Here is a 20483-nt window from a genome sequence, read left to right as displayed (position 1 = left end):
TATCTGAAGATAAACACATAAATACATTGGGATCAAGCCAAGTAGACATTTGTAAATTAGATGTTAATAATTGAAGTACCTTAACTTCAATTAGCAGTGGCCTTCAGGATTATATTACTTACACTTCTTCATCTTGCCTCAAGTCACAGCTACAGGCATCTATCCTACACGTTTCGGACTTTAGAAATCCGAGTGTTAACACGCTTTGAAGCAGGTAGAACTGTGGTAACAGTTGAAAATATCTGCAGCTGAGCTGCAGAGTTCTGCTTCTGTTTGATGAGCTTGGCTCTGCCCTCCTGAAGTGTCGTACCTTTGTGCTGCCCCACAGTTTAGGAAGTACTGGCCCACAGGGAGCTAGCCAACCAAAAAACAGAATGGTCTCAAAGACATGCCGAAGTGGGAAAGGATTTAACCCTTTACGTGTTGCATGAAGCACATTTTTTCCCCCTTCAACCTTAATATTGATTGGGATATTTCAGCCATTGTTTGAGATTGGTAGGAACACGTCCTTATGGTCCATACACAATTCTACGCCACTGGGGCCACCATTGCATTAAAGCTGGGGTTGATAGTCAGATTTAGATCCACTTTTTATTATACTTGTTAAAATGATCTGTATGTCCCGATGATCAATACATAATGTGTTCTTTAAAAAGAGGTTAAAAAAAGCTGCTATCTACAGCCGGAGTAAACCTGGGAAAACACCAACCAATCCCTGCCATCAGGAGCCAAATTATGAGACCAATCAAATCCCGTCCTGCCGTTCTGCCCGCCTCCTGCAAAGTGCACATTTCATGTTTGTTTATGATTTTAACTTTCACTATGAGAATGTTTTGGTGTTTAGAATAAGTCTAATCATAATTAACTAGGCTTTACTATATTACAATTACTATCTACAACTTTATCCTAGGTGAGTTTACAAAAATAAGTATCTAAAATATATTTATTTAAGTAACTTCATTTTTGACAGATCTCCTGATAGTTGAATTGATTTATCAATTATATTAATTGTAGTAAAAAAAGCAATGATAGGCAGTTGTTTAAGTTAGATTGAATTGGATGCTGCTTTGTGGGTTTCTTGCTCTGTGCTTATGTTGCATTTGCATGTGTTTGATGCAGTCATTTTTTTTACCTTTATTTTAAGGTTTTTCACCTGATTAATGAGAGAAAATAAGATACATGTTGGCCAATTTGACTGGAGTCCAGTCACCTTTGGTCTGATTGTCACCAGTCCAGTCACAAATCATATGGTCGTGAATCAGCAGCGCTCATGCATGTGAGCAAGGGCGTAGTTTTGGAGGAGCTCCGAGCAGGGGAGGGGTTAGACGAAGTCCCGAGGAAATACTACATTCAAATTCATGCTAGTTTCCCATGACTACCAACCCTAGCTTTAAGACATCTCCTCACAGTGAGGTCTTCATTTTATCTGTACCAACTTGCACACCACCATGAGGGCCACCATTGCATTAAGTCCAGCTTAATACAGTGAGAAGGAAGCTGATAAATGGTTCCTGTGTAACTAACCTCTGAAGGTGAAATCTGACTCATCTGCATGGCTAGAAACTGACAGAATCAGGTTTGCATTTATGCTAAACCAACCAATTTATGCGTGTAGGTCATCACTTTGAAGTTGTATATCCATGTCTAGAGTCTCTAAGTTTTCATTCCTCAGATAAACTCCTCTGGGTCTTGCAGAAACAGCTCCTTCAGACTTAAATTCCCTTGCATGCTCCCACCCCCCTCATTGTCTGAAGACTGCATGTCTGTAGAGTATTTTCTTCCCTCTCTCTTTCTGAATCAGACTAAAAGAATCCCACTGCATTAAAGCAGAAGCGAAAAAACTCAAGGGCCGTCCTCTGGGTTAATGGAGGGTTGGTATTTGGAAATGCATGGCGCTCTCTCTTTAAGTAAGCTTTTAATGTACACTTTGCTTAGGATAGCTCACTGAATAAAGAATGCTTTACTCCTTGAATATTCTCCTCCATTGCTGCTGCAGAATATTCCTTTGTGGGTAAGCCTTTAAAGCTGCTTTGAGTCTATGCAGTAATCTTAACAGAGGACTCGGGGTCCTGGCGTCAGCTGTGCAAATATTTATTATCATCTCATGGTAGAGGGTTGATTCTGCAAGTTTCCTCTAAATGAGCTGCTTTTACACTTATAAGAAAGCTGTTACAAGGGGATCATTTATTTGATAACTTTGGGTTGGAGTTAGAGACAAGCTTTCCAAGGCTTGCATCGCTCTTTCTGTTCCTGCTTTTCTTTTTGAAAAGATGTTTTTCAAATCTCAGAAACAAAAGTGGTGTTGGGCCAATGTGCTTTTATCCCAAGTCATCAAATACCAACCCTGTGCGAAGTCTCTTTGGTGTCTCCAGTGTAAATTTCAAATCTTGCAAAAATGATCTTGAAACAAGATGTTTTACTTAACAAGAAAAGTTTTACTCGCTGCGTTAAGAGATATTTCTACTCACTGGGAACAATGAAGTCCTCATTTTGGCCTTGTTATACCTTCAAAATAACATTCATATCAGGACTTGTCAGGTCATATCAAGTGTAAGAAGACATTTTGAATACCCTCAGTATGTTTTTTTTTTGCAGTGTCAGACACAGGACGTACTTATGTTTCCCACAATACTGCAATCAATCAATCAATCAATCAATCAATCAATCAATCAATCAATCAATCAATCAATCAATCAATCAATCCATCCATCCATCCATCCATCCATCCATCCATCCATCCATCCATCCATCCATCCATATATCCATCCATCCATCCATCCATCCATCCATATATCCATCCATCCATCCATCCATCCATATATCCATCCATCCATCCATCCATCCATCCATCCATCCATCCATCCATCCATCCATATATCCATCCATCCATCCATCCATCCATCCATGCATCCATCCATGCATGCATCCATCCATCCATCCATCCATATATCCATCCATCCATCCATCCATCCATCCATCCATCCATCCATGCAGCCATCCATCCATCCATCCATCCATCCATCCATCCATCCATCCATCCATCCATCCATCCATCCATCCATCCATCCATCCATCAATCTTTATTTGTATAGCGCCAAATCACAACAAATGTTATCTCAAGACACTTTAACAAACAGAGCAGGTCTAGACCACTCTATGTCAAATTATGAACAGACCCAACGCCAAGGCAGGATAAGACTAAGTCTGACCCCACCTTGATCCACCATGAGCATTTCAACCCTGCAGAATTTAGCTAGTTACAGTGGCGAGGAAAAACGTCCTTTTAACAGGCAGAAACCTCAAGCAGGACCAGACTCACTGTGGCTCAGTGGGTATAGTCGGTCGTCTATCAATCGGAAGGTTGGCGGTTCGATCCCAGCTCCGGCAGTCACATGCCGAAGTGCAAGACACTGAACCCCAAATTGCTCCCTGCTTTCAGGGCTTGAGTGGTAAGAAAGACTAGAAAAGCGCTATATAAGTACAAGTCCATTTACCATTTACTCATGTTAGACAGCCATCTGCCTCGACCAAGTTGGGTCTGGAAAGAGGGATAGAGGAGAATGAGAGAGAGAGGGAGCGATGATAGTGATGAGACGAGTAGTAGTAGCTGTTGCCGCTGGAGTCCAGCACGTCCGTATCAGCTGGAGTCCAGAACGTCCGCAGCAGGAGGACGTCTGTGGCAGCGACTCAGAGGAACCTACGAGACAAGGGAGCTCAGGGACTCCAGAAAGGTCTATGGTTAGTAACTTTCAATGGGACAGGTAGAGTTAAAATAACTGATAAGGGGGTGAGATAGTAGATGTTATTAGTAGCATGGTTTTTTGTCCTGTCTAGTACACAATTGACATCTAATGGTCTGTTAAGTAAGAGCTGGAGAAGGCAACATCTTGTGGCGGGTTCCACAGAAAGATACCGATTGCATTTAGTTTCATATGTCACTTGAACCTCAGTGTCCTCTAAGAAAGTCCTGTTTCATTCAGTCAGTTTGTTGACCTCAGCATGCAGCCTGCGTGGAAAACTCTGTATTTCCTGTATGTCTCACTATGTCACTGATGAAACCTTTTCTGAGCATGTAATATTGGCAATATGAATTTAAAGCTGGTCTAACACTTGGTGTTCCTAGACCAGATGATTAAGGATACCCTGCCTGTGTGTGAATTGACTATGAGCAAGCCAGTGAATACAACATCAGCATGCAGAATCTTCCTCCCTGAACTTTCACCGGAGCTTCATGAGACACACAAACACCACCACAAGCATCCTCAGACATATTTGATTGATCAGTCTTCGCGGTATAAGCGCCGGAGCGTTGTGCTGCATATTAACATCCACAGCCAGAGGTGTTGTTTGATTTTTGTTTATGTTTGTGTAAGTGTGAATGATAACTGGGGCTGTCAGTCAAAAAAGTTTAAGGAGACTCAGATGACTTGAGTTAAAGTATTTGGGAAAGGCTGAATCAGAAGAACGTTACTCTGCGCTCTGCAACCCAAATCTGAAGGTGTGGAGTTAAAACCGACACTACACAAATAAATACTCTGTGCATTGATTGACCAACAGAGGAAAACATCTCATGCTATCAGTCACCGAGAGGCAGACTGGAATTATCTGAGGGTTTATTGACGACCACATCATTGTTAATTACAACTGGACCATTCAGGACGTATTGTGCTGACAATGACATGACAGTGACAAACGGCTCTTCTTATTTACTGTTGAGGAGGTAACACCCACACTCCTTAAGATGGAAATGGGATTAGCTTACTGTAAAGAGAAAGTTTGATTTATTAGGTCAAAGTATGCTCAGGGAGGAAATCCTTTAAGGCTGATTTATACTTCGGACATGAGCACCACATACTTGTGCGTCAAGGTGTCCGTGTTGCGCAACTATTCTCTGCCGAAACGCTTGAGGTCAGTGTGGTCTCTCTGATAGCCGGTCGCCTGCTTCCGGCCCCGCTACGATCCCTGTTTACTTTTCCACAGAGATTCAGAGCGTGTTATGTTAATCTACAGCTGATACATGTTGCTGTTTATCATACAGACATGATTACATGAAGAATAGAGAGGAGGAGATGATATTTACGCCCATGGTGTGGTGATCCTGGAAGTGCTGTAAATGCCGAGCGGACCAATCACAGGGCTTAAGGCCCGCAATGATTCAACATGTAGTTACATTTTGGAGGAGGTGCAAGTCAGCTACGTGCATAGGCCTCTGCATAGGTGCAGAATAGGGATGACCACAATGAATCGATTATCGATTAATTGATTGTTAAGAAATTACTGGAAACACACATTTTTGTTATCAATTTTCCGTCACGTGGAACAAACATCATGTGGTCTTATATTACACTCATCTATCAGGAAGGTGTTTTAAGTTTAAAGCATGTTTCGATGTGAATCAGCTGTTAAAGGTGTTGCGCACAGCGGAGACGCTCAGCTGGCGGCTGCGGTTGTGCGTCAGGTCTCCACGTGCGCTTTTTAAAAGAGGATCAATGCAAAACTGCTGCCAACAACGACACGGACACAAAGGTTGACAGCTTTAAACAGGATATTTCCCACCTTTGGATACAAAGGCAACAGACAGGTGGGAAATTCAGGTACGCTACGTTTACAGATCAGCAACATCAGAGCCGTCTGGGCTTTTCTCCAGCGGGACTAATTATGACCCGGTTGCACTCCCGGCTGACACCTGACCGAATACACATGTTTATTTTTCTCAATAAGAACGAGTAGACAGAAAAATGGACACTGTGAGTCTGAAGTACTTTTCTGTTAGTATTATGAGCCTTCACTTAATAAGATTATGTCCGCAGAGAATATTTTAATGAGCTTGATGGTTGATATTCTGCGTGTCAAACGTGTGCCCGTATTCAATCCCGTCAGTGATATGCATTTTGTTGCTGTAGAAAATAAAATTTAGGGGGAAAACAACGTATTTGGCATTGTTTTTGACGTAAGAATAATAATGTTTATTTTATCAATTAATCGATAATTGATGGTTAACATTTCCAAAAATCAATCACGGAAAATACTTAAAATGTACATCCCTAGTGCAGAAGCTACGCGGACCTCCGGCGTAGGCTACTCCATCAATTTGATGCAGAAGTATAAATCAACCTTTACTTCAGCTCCAAGTTTAACCTCTCGTCAAAGACATGTTTCCTCTCATGGTGAGAAATACATGCATGCAATTAGAATGGAGAGTATTAAAGATGTTAGAATTCCTACTCACAGCATCAAATACTGTTTTTCATAGTATGTGTGGAGATCATAGACTGTATAAAATATGGACGTAGTATCCGTGACGTCACCCATCTGTTTCTGAACGCTGTTTTGAGGCCAATCGTTGGCAGCAGCCATATTGCTGCTGTTGAGCCGGTGTGAGGTAAAGGGGCGGGCTTTGAGCCTCCTAGCCAACAGCTACAGTGTTCCCGCCTGTCAATCAAGTCAGCTGTGCCTCTCATTGGAAGACTTGAAATCTCAATATCTTTGAAGTTACTGTGTTATGAAAAAATTCACCCCCATACAGTGTGTGTCCATTGAGAAATGAGCTATCCAGACTACCAGGCTGTAAACATGTTTATTTCTGCTGTAAAGATCGGCATCTTTGAATTGGTGTGTATGTGGTTTCCAGTACTTCCAGAACCAGCCTCAAGTGGATACTCAATGAACTGCAGTTTTTAACACTTCTGCAGTGGACTCATATTTGTAGACCGGAGGTTGCTGCTTGGTGGAGATATGGGATTTGCTTCAGTCTTGTTTTTAAGACCCATGCACATTTGTTGTTTTTTGGTTTTAGAAGCCAGAGCCCATTTAAAAGAGATCTAGTGTCCCAATGGGGATATTTCTCTGAAAGTAAATGTAAAGTTAAAGAAAATATACACTGATACTGCAGTTGAACCCCTGTGGAAGGCATACATTTATTCCTGCTGATGTGTCTGAAGAGCAGCATCCATGTTTCTTAGCTTTTAAAAGAGGTTTGTCCCCATGTTTCTTCCTCTCTTTTTCGGTTGCTGCAAAGGTTTTCTTTTTTTTTCGCCCATGACAATCTGGTTTCTCACTTCTCCTTCATCCCATTTATTTCAAAATATTTAGGCTGGCTCTGGAAGGTTTGCAGAGAAGTATCCACTCCTCACTCCTCAAAAGCATCATTTACATTCAAAGAAGCACTGATCCGTTAAGCCTCCATAACTTTCAGAGTCTTTATGAGTTTTTGCTCCATTGTTACGGATAAAATATGATAATAAGTCAATGGCAAAGATCCCAGATCTGGATTACAAACAAAGTCTGATTCACTGCTCATTACCCAAGACTGATTGGTCTCTAGAATCCCAATTAAGTTCAGTCGTACATGTTTGATGTATTCCATGAATGTGACAGCAAAGACAAAGATTAAAGTTAATAAATGCACTTTGTCCTCAGCTGCTAGATTATGATTCCAGTCGTATCTCTGCGCCTCATGTATCAGCCATAGGAGCGACATGCCTATTAGCCTCTGACTCCTTTGTGCACATTTGATGCTTACGTTGTACTGGAGAAGTATTCCACTGTGGTGCCTGCAGGCAGCCTCGCAGCCTTTGAAACTGTATTTCAAACATTTTGTTTTGGGCTTTGACAGGACACATCTTTAGCGCTCACAGTGCTCACAGCTTTCCAGCACCCAGCCGGGACTCCTTTAAATGAAGCAAAAAGCCTCGGTGACATGCAGCATTTTTTTTTTCTTTTCGTGTTCACTGAGAAGCCTCTATCATTCCACTTTAGACTTCTTGTTTTCTGACACCGAAGGCAGGGGCAGGTCTCAGAGGAGCACAGGGGGTCGAGGCAGAGCAGCAGAGCAGCCTGGAACGTCTTAAGTGGAGCTACAATTTCAGAGCTGACCTGCGATGCTCGGTTCAATTGGACCTTTTGGATTTCTCCCACCTTTATAACAGGGCTCTGATTGCTCTTATGTGGGTCAGGCTGAAGTTGTTTTTCAGATATATGAAGTAATAAGTGAATTTCTGTTTGTGTGTGACCTGCCGGCTCCTATATACAGCCATTACAGCCTCAGTGGATACAAAGCACTGTTTAAGAAACCTCTTCAAACAGAAAAGATTGTAGGTAATTACCAACTGAACTTTATGGCTGCTGATTTTCAATAGGTGACACATTCAGTATAACAGTGAGCAACTTGAAAGGTTTGTATGTGGTAACTTTGAGTGAAATCATTTAAACTATTTAACCACATGTGTCAGATAATGTAAGTGGAGTGCTGTAAATAATGCTTCTACATTTCAGTGCATTTTCAGAACCTGCTGTATCAGGGCCAGAACTCCTTTTTTGGTGCACTATAGTCTTTGTTCACTGTTTGACTACTGATTTAAAATGCTATGACCAATGTCTTATCTGTCTTCTTTAGCTTTCATGCTTTTGTGTCATCCAGACTGGACTATTGTAATTCACTTTTCATCTGCCTCAGTAAATCGTCCCTCCATCGTTTTCAATTAGTCCAGAACGCTGCTGCAAGGCTGTTGACCAAGTCCAGCCGGACAACCCACATCACTCCGATTCTATCTTCCCTACATTGGCTTCCAGTTAAATTAAGGATTAATTTAAGGTTTTTGTTTTTGTGTATAGAGCTCTGCGTGGTCAGGCTCCAATATATACCGCTGAACTGCTCAACCCATACCTCACCAGTAGGTCACTCAGGTCTTCTGACCAGGGCTTGCTGGTTGTCCCTCGAGCTTGTCTAAGGACAAAAGGTTACCGTGTTTTTGAAGTGGGGGCACCAACATTGTGGAACACTCTTCTTGTAAATATTCGTTCAGCTGTCTCTGTTGTCGCCTTTAAAAAACTTGTAAAGACACATTTATTTAAACAGGCCTTCGACTCACCTTGTACAGATGTTTTAATTATACTATTGTCTGTTTCCTTTAATATTTTTTTTGTGAAGCACTTTGTGATTTTATTCTATGAAAGGTGGCATATTAAATAAAATGTACTTACTAACTTACTTACTTATTTATTTACTTACTAACTTACTTACTCACTTACTTACTTATTTACTTAATCACTTACTTATTTACTTACTCACTTACTTATTTACTTACTCACTTACTTACTTATTTACTTAATCACTTACTTATTTACTTACTCACTTACTTATTTACTTACTCACTTACTTACTTATTTACTTACTCACTTACTTACTTATTTACTTACTCACTTACTTAATTATTTACTTACTTACTTATTTTACTTCCTCATTACTTACTTCTTTACTTCATCACTTACTTATTTACTTACTTACTTATATTCCTACCACCTCACTTACCTTATTACTTACTCATTTACTTAATTATTTACTTACTTACTTATTTACTTCACTTATTACTTACTCACTTACTTACTTCTTTACTTACTCCCTTACCTTACTTATTTACTTACTCACTTTCTTCCTTATTTATTACTCACTTACTTCATATTTACTTCCTTATTTCCTTACTTACTTCTTTACTTAACTCATATTACTAATTTACTTACTCACTTACTTAATTATTTACTTACTTATTTACTACTTACTATTTAACTTACTTAACTTACTTATTTACTACTTACTTACTCTTACTTACTTACTTACTTACTATTACTTACTTACTTACTTACTTATTTACTTACTCACTTACTTATATTACTTAATCACTTACTTATTTACTACTTACTTATTTACTTACTCATCACTTACTTATTTACTTACTCATTTACTTAATTATTTACTATTATTACTTACTTACTATTACTTATTACTTACTTACTACTTATTACTTATTTTTTACTTATTACTTACTTATTACTTACTTATTTACTTACTTACTTACTTACTTATTTACTACTTACTTACTTACTTACTACTTATTTACTTACTTATTACTTACTTACTTACTTACTTACTTACTTACTTACTTACTTACTTACTTTACTTACTCACTTACTTACTTATTTACTTAATCACTTACTATTACTTACTTATTATTTACTTACTCACTTACTTATTTACTTACCACTTATTACTTATTTACTACTACTTACTTATTACTTCACTTACTTACTTTTACTTACTCACTTACTTAATTATTACTTACTTATTTACTTCACTTACTTATTTACTACTCACTTACTTATTTACTTACTCACTTACTTAATTATTTACTTATATTACTTTACTATTACTTACTTACTTACTTATTTACTTACTTACTTACTTACTTATTTACTTACTTACTTACTTACTTACTACTTACTTACTTACTTACTTACTTACTTACTTACTTACTTACTTACTTATTTACTACTTACTTACTATTTACTTATTTACTTACTTACTTACTTACTTACTTACTATTTACTTACTACTTACTTACTTACTACTTATTTACTTACTTACTTACTTACTTACTTACTTATTTACTTACTTACTTACTTACTTACTTACTTACTTATTTACTTACTTACTTACTTACTTACTTATTTACTTATTTATTACTTACTACTTACTTACTTACTTACTATACTTACTTACTTACTTCCTGTACAAAATGTAGAATAGTAGACAGGATTAATCATCAGTGTTCCTCTTCTCGACGGACTGATTCCCTCTGAAAAATAAAGACGCACCATTAAACTGACTCTGAAGTCCTTTCTTTAGTTTTCTACAGGGGCTGACTCATTCATCCACTCTGTGTCTTAAGCTTTTAATATTTTCTCAATTGTCTGTGAAATTCTGATGTTAGTTTGTATCAACCAAGTCGAACAGGTTTTAACAAGGCTTTTTATATGTGGAACAACAGAGCACTTCTGCATTGGACTCATATTTTTAGACCGGAGGTTGCAGCTTGATCATTACACCAAAAAGAAAATACATTGAGAAAGATAGTTGAGAATGTTAATTTTTGAAACATGTATCAAGTAGATTTCAGAAGAAATAAAGGTATCACCTTTAACCCTGATAAAGAATGTGTTTCTTGTTTTTTTACACGATGTAGAAACAGTAGTCTGAACAAACACAGAGCTGATGAACCCTGGTTGAGAGTGAATCCTAATCTAGAGAACCAGCTCTCTGTGACCCTCAGTGTGACTCTGCCTCGTGTAGTCAGGCAAAGATGCATCACTCCTGACAGCCGTGGAGAGTGTAGAGCATGAAATAAGCTGCAGAAGAAGAAGAGGTGATCTGAGTGCCGGGATAAAAGAGGGGGTGAGGTGGGATCGAGGCTGTCAAGCCTGTCTGTCATTTCTCAGTAGATTATAGCCTGAGGTCTGGAGCCTGAGCTGAATGATGATCTCTTCATATTCTATGTGCCCCTCTAATGAGTGTCTCCCAGCGGAGCAGCCAGCCAGGGCGCGCCAGAGGGCGAGGGGGGCCATGGGGGGACTGGATGAGGGTTCACCTGTGTCTTCATTTAGACTTTTGATTCAGTTTTGTGACTCTGGTGATTCTGTTCTGTGCAGCTGAACTACGCAGAGTCCAGGCTGACCCAGCTGGAGGGATGTCACTGCGAGAGGACCTGCAACGCCAACGGCCTGGTCTACAGGGATAAAGAGCTGTGGGTGGAGCCTGAGAACTGCAGGAACTGTGCGTGTAAGGTAAATGTCACCATCACCCTCACAGTCAGAGTGAGAAAACGGCTTTCAGGTATCTCAGTGAAAACTAAATCTCCTTCATAACGAGTATTTGAAGATGCTGTGAGCAAGATTTGGATTATGGTGCCTTTGGAGAGCCAGACAGATGTAAATTAGATTTCCATCAGCCATGCCCATACTGTGTTGAGAAATGCTTAGCAGTATTAGCTGTGTATGAACTGGATTTACTCAGATATGAAGGATTTTTTCCATTATTTCTTTCTGGATGCTGAATGACATTCACAGACAGACTTGAACCAGGGATGGTGGAGGTCATGGTCGGAGAGCGCCAACAGTTTCATGCTCTTTGTCAGCATTTTATTCAAATCTATTCTGTGTTAACACTGAGGGAAATATTCAGATGTAGGACTAAATGCTCTGTAACAAGTTTATTTCTATATAAAACAGCATGAAATCACCTCACTGAATGTAGATGTTTTCAAAATGTGTAATGAGTTGAACTTTGAAGGCTGGTCCAACATCAGAGAGAAAACATTCAAGTAAAAGTTTGTTCAAAAGTAAAATGACAATTTAAGATAACACTTCAGAATCACAGGCTATTAATAAATAACATCACAGCGGGGTGTGGGAGTGTACTTCTTCTTTAATAGAAAGTCATTAAAGCACATATTTCCTCCACTCTCCCCTCAACACTTAGCTACTTTAACTTGCCTTCCCATCAGACCTCCCTCTCTTCCAGCCCCTGCGTCGCCCCCCGTGCTTCCTTCCCGCCCCCTAATAAGCTCCCCCTAATAAGCCCCCTTAATAAGCCCCCCTGCCTGCACTCATACATATGAACTAGACTTTGAAATTTGTTGAATCAGGCCAGCGCGGGGCCGCGGGGAATTAGACTTGCTGCATCATTGCACATCAAGCACAGGGTGGAGTTTAGTCGGTCTGATTTCCTCCCGCGGACATGCCATTAACTGATAACCACGGCGTCCTGGGGGAATCTTTTCCGATGACTCATGAAATGAAGAGACGCACACTGAGAGAGATATCAGCCTCAAAAATGAAAGCAGTCCTTCAGGGCCTGGGTAACTACCTGCTATCAGCAGGCCACTCAGTTTCCCTATCTGCCATCAGGGCTCGTGATGAATCTATTATCTCAGAGCTCATTATAATTTGTTTCTATTTCAACCGTAAATATGATGGCTTTCAGTTTCAGATTGCTTTTCTGAGGGTGGGTTTCTGCACAGTTTGAGGCTAATTTGCACGGTGCAAATACCATGTTTGGCTGTAGTGTAATCTACTTGCGATGAAAGACATCTGCAAGTGTTAAATATGTTTACTATGTGTGAATAGGTTGTTGATTTCTTCAGATATACATAATATTTTTACAAATGTGTCTTCAGTTTAATTTTAAAGCAGCACCAAGGGCAAATACTGTACATTCACAGTAAGTGCCTCTGATGTTTACATGTTTCTTGGTAACTGAAATACATAAAAGAAAACTCCTCTCTTCCAGAACGGTGTGGTGGAGTGCCGCAGGATCTTCTGTCCTCCGGCAAACTGCTCTGAAGACTCGCTGCCTGTTCATGTTGACGGGACCTGCTGCAAGAAATGCAGACGTAAGTATCAGCTGTACACATTTAGATCCAGCAGGAAGAAGAAGAAATTATCACCACCAAACCTGTGAAAGTTCACACCACACAAATAGGCTGTTGTTAAATTGACAGTCAAAAAAGCTGTTTTTTTTTTTTTTTTTAATACTAATTTAGACGCTTTAAACTTTGTTCCCTCCTACACCAATTACCGAACCAGCTCCAGTGCCATCATCCTCTCAGAGTTTAAGACTTGCATACTGCAATAACAGCACAACTTGCTTCATATTCTGCTGCTGTAGAGCAGTAAAGACGAGCAGATATCTGATGAAACACAACTTTTGAGGCTGATAAATCACGTTATCAGATTAGAGCGCAGACTGGCCCATTAGATGATACCGATCCAGCACTTCATGGGATATCAGGACACTTTTAACAACACTGATGCCAGTATCTTAACGACTCCAGCCCCACTGTTCTGCATTGGTAGAGGAAGACGGTACATAATTGTACAACCATAAAGCCAAGCCAACTTATTATAGGCCGTAGAAGTGTCAGGGGTTGTGTCCACAATTACCTATTTCAATTAGGAGCAAGGTCATGCTCATCAATTCCCCACTGCTCAAAATACCTCAGAGTCCTGAGATACTGCTGCCTAGATCAGGGGTTCCCAAAGTGGGGGTCGCAAGACACAAATGGGGGGTCTTGAGAGATGTCTTCTAGAATGTTTTTTCTTTAAGTTATCTAAAATAGTACATTTAACCCATTATGGTAAAAAAATATGAAAAAAAAATAGTAGCTAACCTTGAAATAAAACCTTGAAAATTGAAAATGTGATGAGTTTTCTGCCATTCTATATATCACAGTCATCTGGCAATAAATGTACCTATCTGAAATTCTCATATAGATAGGTTAATTTTCTGCAGACCAGCTAAACGAAGCCACATTGAAACACTTTGAGAGACAGTGGGGGTCACAAGTCTTTGGCACTTGTATTTTGGGGTCGGGGGATGAAAAGCTTGGGAACCCCTGGCCTAGATATTGAAAGTCTGACCCATATATTGTGAATCCATACTGGAAAATTGTCCAACCATGGCACAGTGAAATGCCATATCTGGATGTGTCTGATCTTGATATGAGATCACTTTGATAATATCAGAATATGGAGTTCAGATATATCTCCAACATGACTGATGCTGTAGTTTGAATGCCACACAAGTTGCTTTGCTGATGCCAGCTCAGTATCTTGATGCTTCAATGGCAAAGATAGATGGTATACCACAGATTTGGTAACACTCCAGCCAAATACTGAGTCCATATATTCAAGATATGACATTGGGGGGCATATTTACATATTTTATGTACTGTGTATGTAACATCTGACATATCTGGGCACATTATATGAGGGATTTATGCACAGTGTTTGTCCTTATTCAAGATTCAAAAAAGCTTTATTGACAAGTGAGCTCACACACACAAGGAATTTGACGTGGTGATTGGAACACTGGTACTTAACCCTGTAAGACCCAGATATAGAATACTTGAGAAAAAAAATGTTTCACCACCATATGTTTTTGAAGGGGGACTCAGATACAGAAATTAAAGGGTTTTTAAAATTTTGATGTTTTAGTAAGATTTTAGGGATATGTTGTAATATTGAAACGTTGGGCCTAGTTCTGTATTTATACCTCACCTTGTTTGGACAAATATGCTAAACAACTTAGGTTTCCTTTGCAGCGTTGAGTGCTAATGTTGCTTCATAACAGCTTATGTCATGGATAATAATCATAAAACAATCATATTTTTTTATGAAGTCATTTAATAATTAAAAAAAAAACAAGATAATACTGTATTTACAAAATCCCTTCTGAGCATTCAAAGTCCAAGTGTCCCAGTGTTCAGCTTTGTTCATTTGCAGCGTAAGTCCCAGAAACAGTTCTTTTCCTCTGAAAGCAAAGACGAACATCACACTTGCTGCGTAGGGTGTGGGTATTTCTATTCTACATAATCGGACACAAACTTCTTGAAGTACTCTAGTGGTGCATTGAGAGAAATTACATTATTGGTGATGTCTGGACCAGAGAAATCAGTATTGGGACTAATGAAATCCTTTTTCAGCCAATAATACTGGTCGCGGGGCATTTTGTGTTTGGTAGTTTGGGGCTCAATGTTCATATAATCATCAGCTGGGCAGTCAGTGGGCTGCAGATTAACAGTAAGGACAATACATATATAAACCTAAACATGAATCCAAAAATTCTAAATAAAAATAAAAATACTATCTGTACAAAGAAAGGTAAAGAAGTGCTTTTAAAGACATGTAATAAGTTAAATTAGCCTAAGCCAGAGTGCACATGTAGTAGATGAATATAATAATAAAATATGCTATGGAATGATTTACAATATTGCACATGGTTATTTAGGTATTGCACCAGAAATCAAAGTATAATATCATATCATTCATATCAATGAATCTCCATATATGCTCCAGATATGATTCAAATTGTTACAAGAATTGGAGAAAAAAATCTAGGCTCTTGGGGTTTTCTCAAATTCAGTTCAATCAATCAAAATCAAGATGGGGCGTAACGTCAAATCAACTACGCCAACAACAATGGCGGCCGTCTGTATAGAAGACAAACTAACCACGCTGTTTTTTTCAAGGTATAGTTTTGCAGAACTCCCATGGGACAACTTTTGTAACCTAGCAACACTTTGTGTAGATGAGATTCAGGTCATGGCCATTGTGAGCATAAAAACAGCGTCAGTGGACACATCCCCTTCATGCCTCTGATGGAGCTACTCCTCCACAGGTTCAGTGTAGTTACAAACAACAGTGCTGGTATCCTTGTTGCACCATGAAACCGCAGTAAGATTCTCTGTGAGAGCAAGGATCACAGTCTTTTGATTTCCATGGAAGCAGAAGTGGAAGCTCTATCTCTATTATTAAGCACACCGGGGTCTTGTAACTGCTCACAGACCAACGGACAACTGAGTCTGTATTTCTATACCGCAAAAAACACTGAATCCCTGAAGTATAGTTTAACTTTGAATAATTCCAAGTCCTCCTCTGCCTCCCCTCCATCCCTCTGCTCACTCCTCCTTCCTCCTCTTCCTCCCCTGTGAACATCAGAGGTCTGGCACAGAAAGACGCGGGCGCCGCGCTCCACAGCGATGCTCCAGAGCTGCGACTGAGCGCTCGGCAAGCCCTGCCCCCTGGAGAGGAGAAAAGCAGGACTTCATATCATATGCTTCATTTTCTATTTCTGTTATTGCCAGAGGAATATGCAGAAGGGTCTCTCCTCTGTTGTATTCTTAATGCGCTGTTACACTCTCTCTCCGCTTATGCACACTACCCTAGAACAACTTTGTTTCCAACGGAATTAAATATGTAGAACTCGAGGCAGGAAACTTTTTTTCCCTTCGCAGGCAATTTCAAAAGCATTTTTCTTATTGTTAAAATAGCCACTGGAGCTGATATTAGCTGAGGGAATATTCTATTTCTGTTTCTTCATAGTAACTGTACTTAATAGTGTTATTGAAGTGTTCTATTTCTCTGCCCACAGCAAAATGTACCTACTTGGGCCGTACCTTTTCTGAAGGCCAGCGCTTTCTATCCCGGAGCTGCAGGGAATGCAAGGTAACTTTTACCTTCTCTGACATTTAGACTCTACCCTGCAATTACACCACCATGCAGGGCTTCTCTCTTAGTTAAAATGTGTAATGATTGTGTGTGGTGGTCCGCTCTGTGTGTTATTCAATTAGCCAGCAGGCCTTATTAGTTTCCCCTCCCTCCTTCCCTCCTATCTGTTCAATCTGCCTTTTTTCCCTCTCTCTCTGATCGTGAGATAGCCAGGTAATTAGAATAACTTATGAACGCTGCAACACAAAGGCCCGTTTTGAATGTGGGCTTCATCACTGCACGGATTATAATTAAACTCATTATTCCAGTTCAGCATAGAATAAAGGTGAGCTTTCTTCACAGCAAAGCCATTCATCTTAAAAGGCCTATTTTAAGAAGAAAATTAGTGCTTTATGCATGTAATTGCCTACAAAGAGCTACACAGTGGATTCCTGGACTCATTAGGAGCCCTCGGGCACCTCTAAACATTATTATACTGTTTGTAAGCTTTGTTACAAGCAATTACAGACAATCCTTTACTCTCTGAAATGAGCACAGCTAAAAAGGACCAATTTGTGGACAAATTTCTCTTGTTGTAAAATGTTTTCAAATGAGGATTTCAGGGGTCGTTTGTGGAAATGTTGAGTATCCTAAAAAGATTGCACAAAGTGGTTTTTTGATGGCACAAGAAAGGGAGCACGGAGGTGGTGGGGTTTAGCTGTGTTCCTGGTGGCCAGCAGGGGTCTCCAGTGGTTGCAAGAAGAGGTTGAATTGTATATAAATCTATGAACAAGTTATAAGCCAGGTGATTTCTGTGCAGAGGTTTAGCTCAGTGGTTCAAGCACACGCTCCAGGAACAGAGGCTATAGAAAGAAGAAGAAGAAAGGTACTTTATTAATCCCCAGGGGGGAAATTCAATTTTTTCACTCATGCTATATTTGGACATGCTACACATACAGTTTTTTTGGGTATGTACATACAAATGCACACACATGCAGTGAACATGCTTAGGGAGAGATGTCAGAGTGAGGATACTGCTGTCAACCAGCGCACCCAGAGCAGTTGGGGGTTCGGTGCCTTGCTCAAGGGCACCTCAGCAGTGCCCAGGCAAGTGAACCAGCACCTCTCCAGCCACTTGCCAAACTTCGTCCATGCTGGGACTCGAAACGGCGACCCTTCGGTTCCCAAGCCAAGACCCTATGGACTGAGCTACTGCCGCCTATAGACCTGGTTGCAGTAGTCATGGGTTCGACTCCTGGCTTTGACCCTTTGCTGCATGTCATTCCCCTCAAAATGGACCAAATATGTGACTTAAAAAAATACATTTCAGGTGATTTAATACTCAAAGACTCTTGATCTTGAACTGGTAGTTTCAAGTCTTGTATTGTAGCATTAGCAGCAGCTCTTGACCTAGAAATACAAGTTAGTTAGCTCCTCCTTTGTGGGTCTCCGCCATTTGTTGACAATGTTGATATCAAAAGTCCCGCCTCTTTTTGATTTTGATTGGTCTGTGATGGAGTCGTGACGTTGCCGGGTGGTTGTGTTCCAACAGTTAAACTCTTTTCAACTGAGATCACAGGAACAACAACAGCTGATGCCGAGGGCCCTTTGAGCTTTGGATACTGAGTGCCAGAAACCCTGAACTGCCTTGGTTTTGTCTAGAAAAGAGGTGCTGCCAACACAAAATTGTGTTATTGAATACAGGCCCTTAAGTTGTATCTTATGCCATATGTTGGAACTTTCTCAGCTGGTGCAACCCTTTGAATCCTAAACTAGAAATTATGTCCAAACCCTGAAATTTTAACTTGCAAAGAGCTGGTCCAACCTAGCGCTGGTGTCCACGCACATCGACTTGACTGGGTGTTTTGTTTTTGGTGGTTGCTGCATGCTGAGACTGTGACTGTGGAGTGATTCCCTCATCCATCTCTCTGTCACAGAGGGAGAGGGGTAAAGTGGGAGAAGCAAAGTGTGAATATATGCATTAACATATGGAGAGAGAAATGAAGCAGAGACGAATAGAGTGAGACGAGAGAGAGGGAACATGAAGTTGTTTATATGATTTGTGAAATGGAACAGTTTGTTTTCGTCCTCGGCTTTAACCATCAGTGGTGCTTTAAAAGTCCATATTGGCTTTTCATTGGGTGCCAATTCTTCAGATAGATAGCACTCAGAAATTCATCATAACTGCCACCAGGAACTGATGCATGAGTCAACGCAAGTCTCCCTCCTAAATGAGTCAGCCTTTTAATTAGTGCGAGAGAATGTTAAATGTTTGACCCGCTGCAAGCTGTGAAAGTCCTCAAAGTTTTGTTGGCTTGTTTTACATTTTAAAGCCCAAGTTGTCCTCAAGTAAAACTAAGCTTCTTCCTGCCTACACTACTACCAGTCAAAAGTTTGCCCACACCTTCTCATTCAATGTTTTTTATTTATTTTAAATATTTTCAACATTGTAGATTAATACTGCAGACATCAAAACTATGAAATAATCTGGTTTTGCCATAATCTGGATTACAACAGTAGTTAAATAGGGCTATCCATTGTGTACTAACCCTACCTCTGATCAACACAACTGATGGTCTCAAACACATTAAGAAGGCAAGTCATTCTACAAATGAACTCTTGACAAGGCTCATGTTCATTTGAAACCATTCCAGGAGACCACTTCATGAAGCAGACTGAGAGAATACCAAGAGTGTGTTCTCAAAGCTGTCATGAAGGAAAAAGGGGGCTACTTTACAGAATCTAAAATATAAAACATATTCTGCTTTGTTTAAAGGTGACATATCACGCTTTTTTCATCAATATATATTGGTCTAAGAGGTCCCCAAAACATGTCTTTAAAGTTTATGCTCAAAAAAACACTTTAAAATCAGATTTTGGTCTGCCTGAAAAGCCCTCTTCTCCAGTCCTTCTCAGAACACTCTGTTTTCTCTCTGACCACGCCCCCTCAGGAAGTGGATGTGCCTCGGCTGTCCAGCACGTTGATCTAATGTTTACATGTTGGCTGAATATACACGGCTGCTGTTACTTCAACCCTCTGAGTCTGATCCAGAATCTGATCCTGACGGAGAGGCGCCTGTAGCAGGACCTTTCTGAAGGATTGGTCACAGATTTAGTGTTTCTTGTTGTTTTATTTGTCAGTATGTCGACGTGTGTCTTGGTACACAGCTACAGCTACAGCTATGAACATGTAGCTATGTGGCTATGCTAACTAGTGCTAGCACTTATCCATGATAAATAAAAATCATCCACTAGATCTTCAAATCTGCAGACGTGGGGAGTAAAACCGACCAGTAAGACAGCCTACAACTAGCATGCCTCCCTCCTAAGCTCCTTGTTAGCACACATTTGTGCAGGGAATGAAAAACAGAGGAGGGATTCAGTATTATTTTATACAGTCTGTGGGCTGAACAAGCTCCGAGCTCTGACTCCGTGACAGACCGGATATTGTTGTTACGTAACAAAAACACGGAAGTCTGAAACGGCTCCTTTCACACACATTTACAGAAAGGTGGAGAAATCAGAACATGGGCAGAATGGATTCTTTTCATTCTCGGGGGGTTTGTAGACATGCCAGGGAAACATATTTCAGGTAGAGAACCATTAAAAAGTCCATTTTGCATGATATGTCACCTTTAACACTTTTTTGTTCATTAAATAATTCC

The 20483-nt window shown here is 40.1% G+C and overlaps 1 protein-coding gene across 1 annotated transcript in view; it reads left to right on the top strand.

The window, feature by feature from the left end:
- Positions 1-20483, top strand: part of LOC117810657 (protein kinase C-binding protein NELL1-like) — a 459515-nt gene that overhangs the window by 163073 nt on the left and 275959 nt on the right. The window contains exons 8-10 of the mRNA XM_034680585.1: positions 11482-11616; positions 13121-13223; positions 16763-16836. Coding sequence (XP_034536476.1) covers positions 11482-11616; positions 13121-13223; positions 16763-16836 — 312 coding nt within the window. The remainder of the gene's footprint in view (positions 1-11481; positions 11617-13120; positions 13224-16762; positions 16837-20483) is intronic.

Source organism: Notolabrus celidotus, chromosome 3 (assembly GCF_009762535.1).
Source record: "Notolabrus celidotus isolate fNotCel1 chromosome 3, fNotCel1.pri, whole genome shotgun sequence".
NCBI lineage: Eukaryota > Metazoa > Chordata > Actinopteri > Labriformes > Labridae > Notolabrus > Notolabrus celidotus.
The sequence above is the reverse complement of the archived record's forward strand: the minus strand, read 5'-3'. Positions and strand labels throughout refer to the sequence as shown.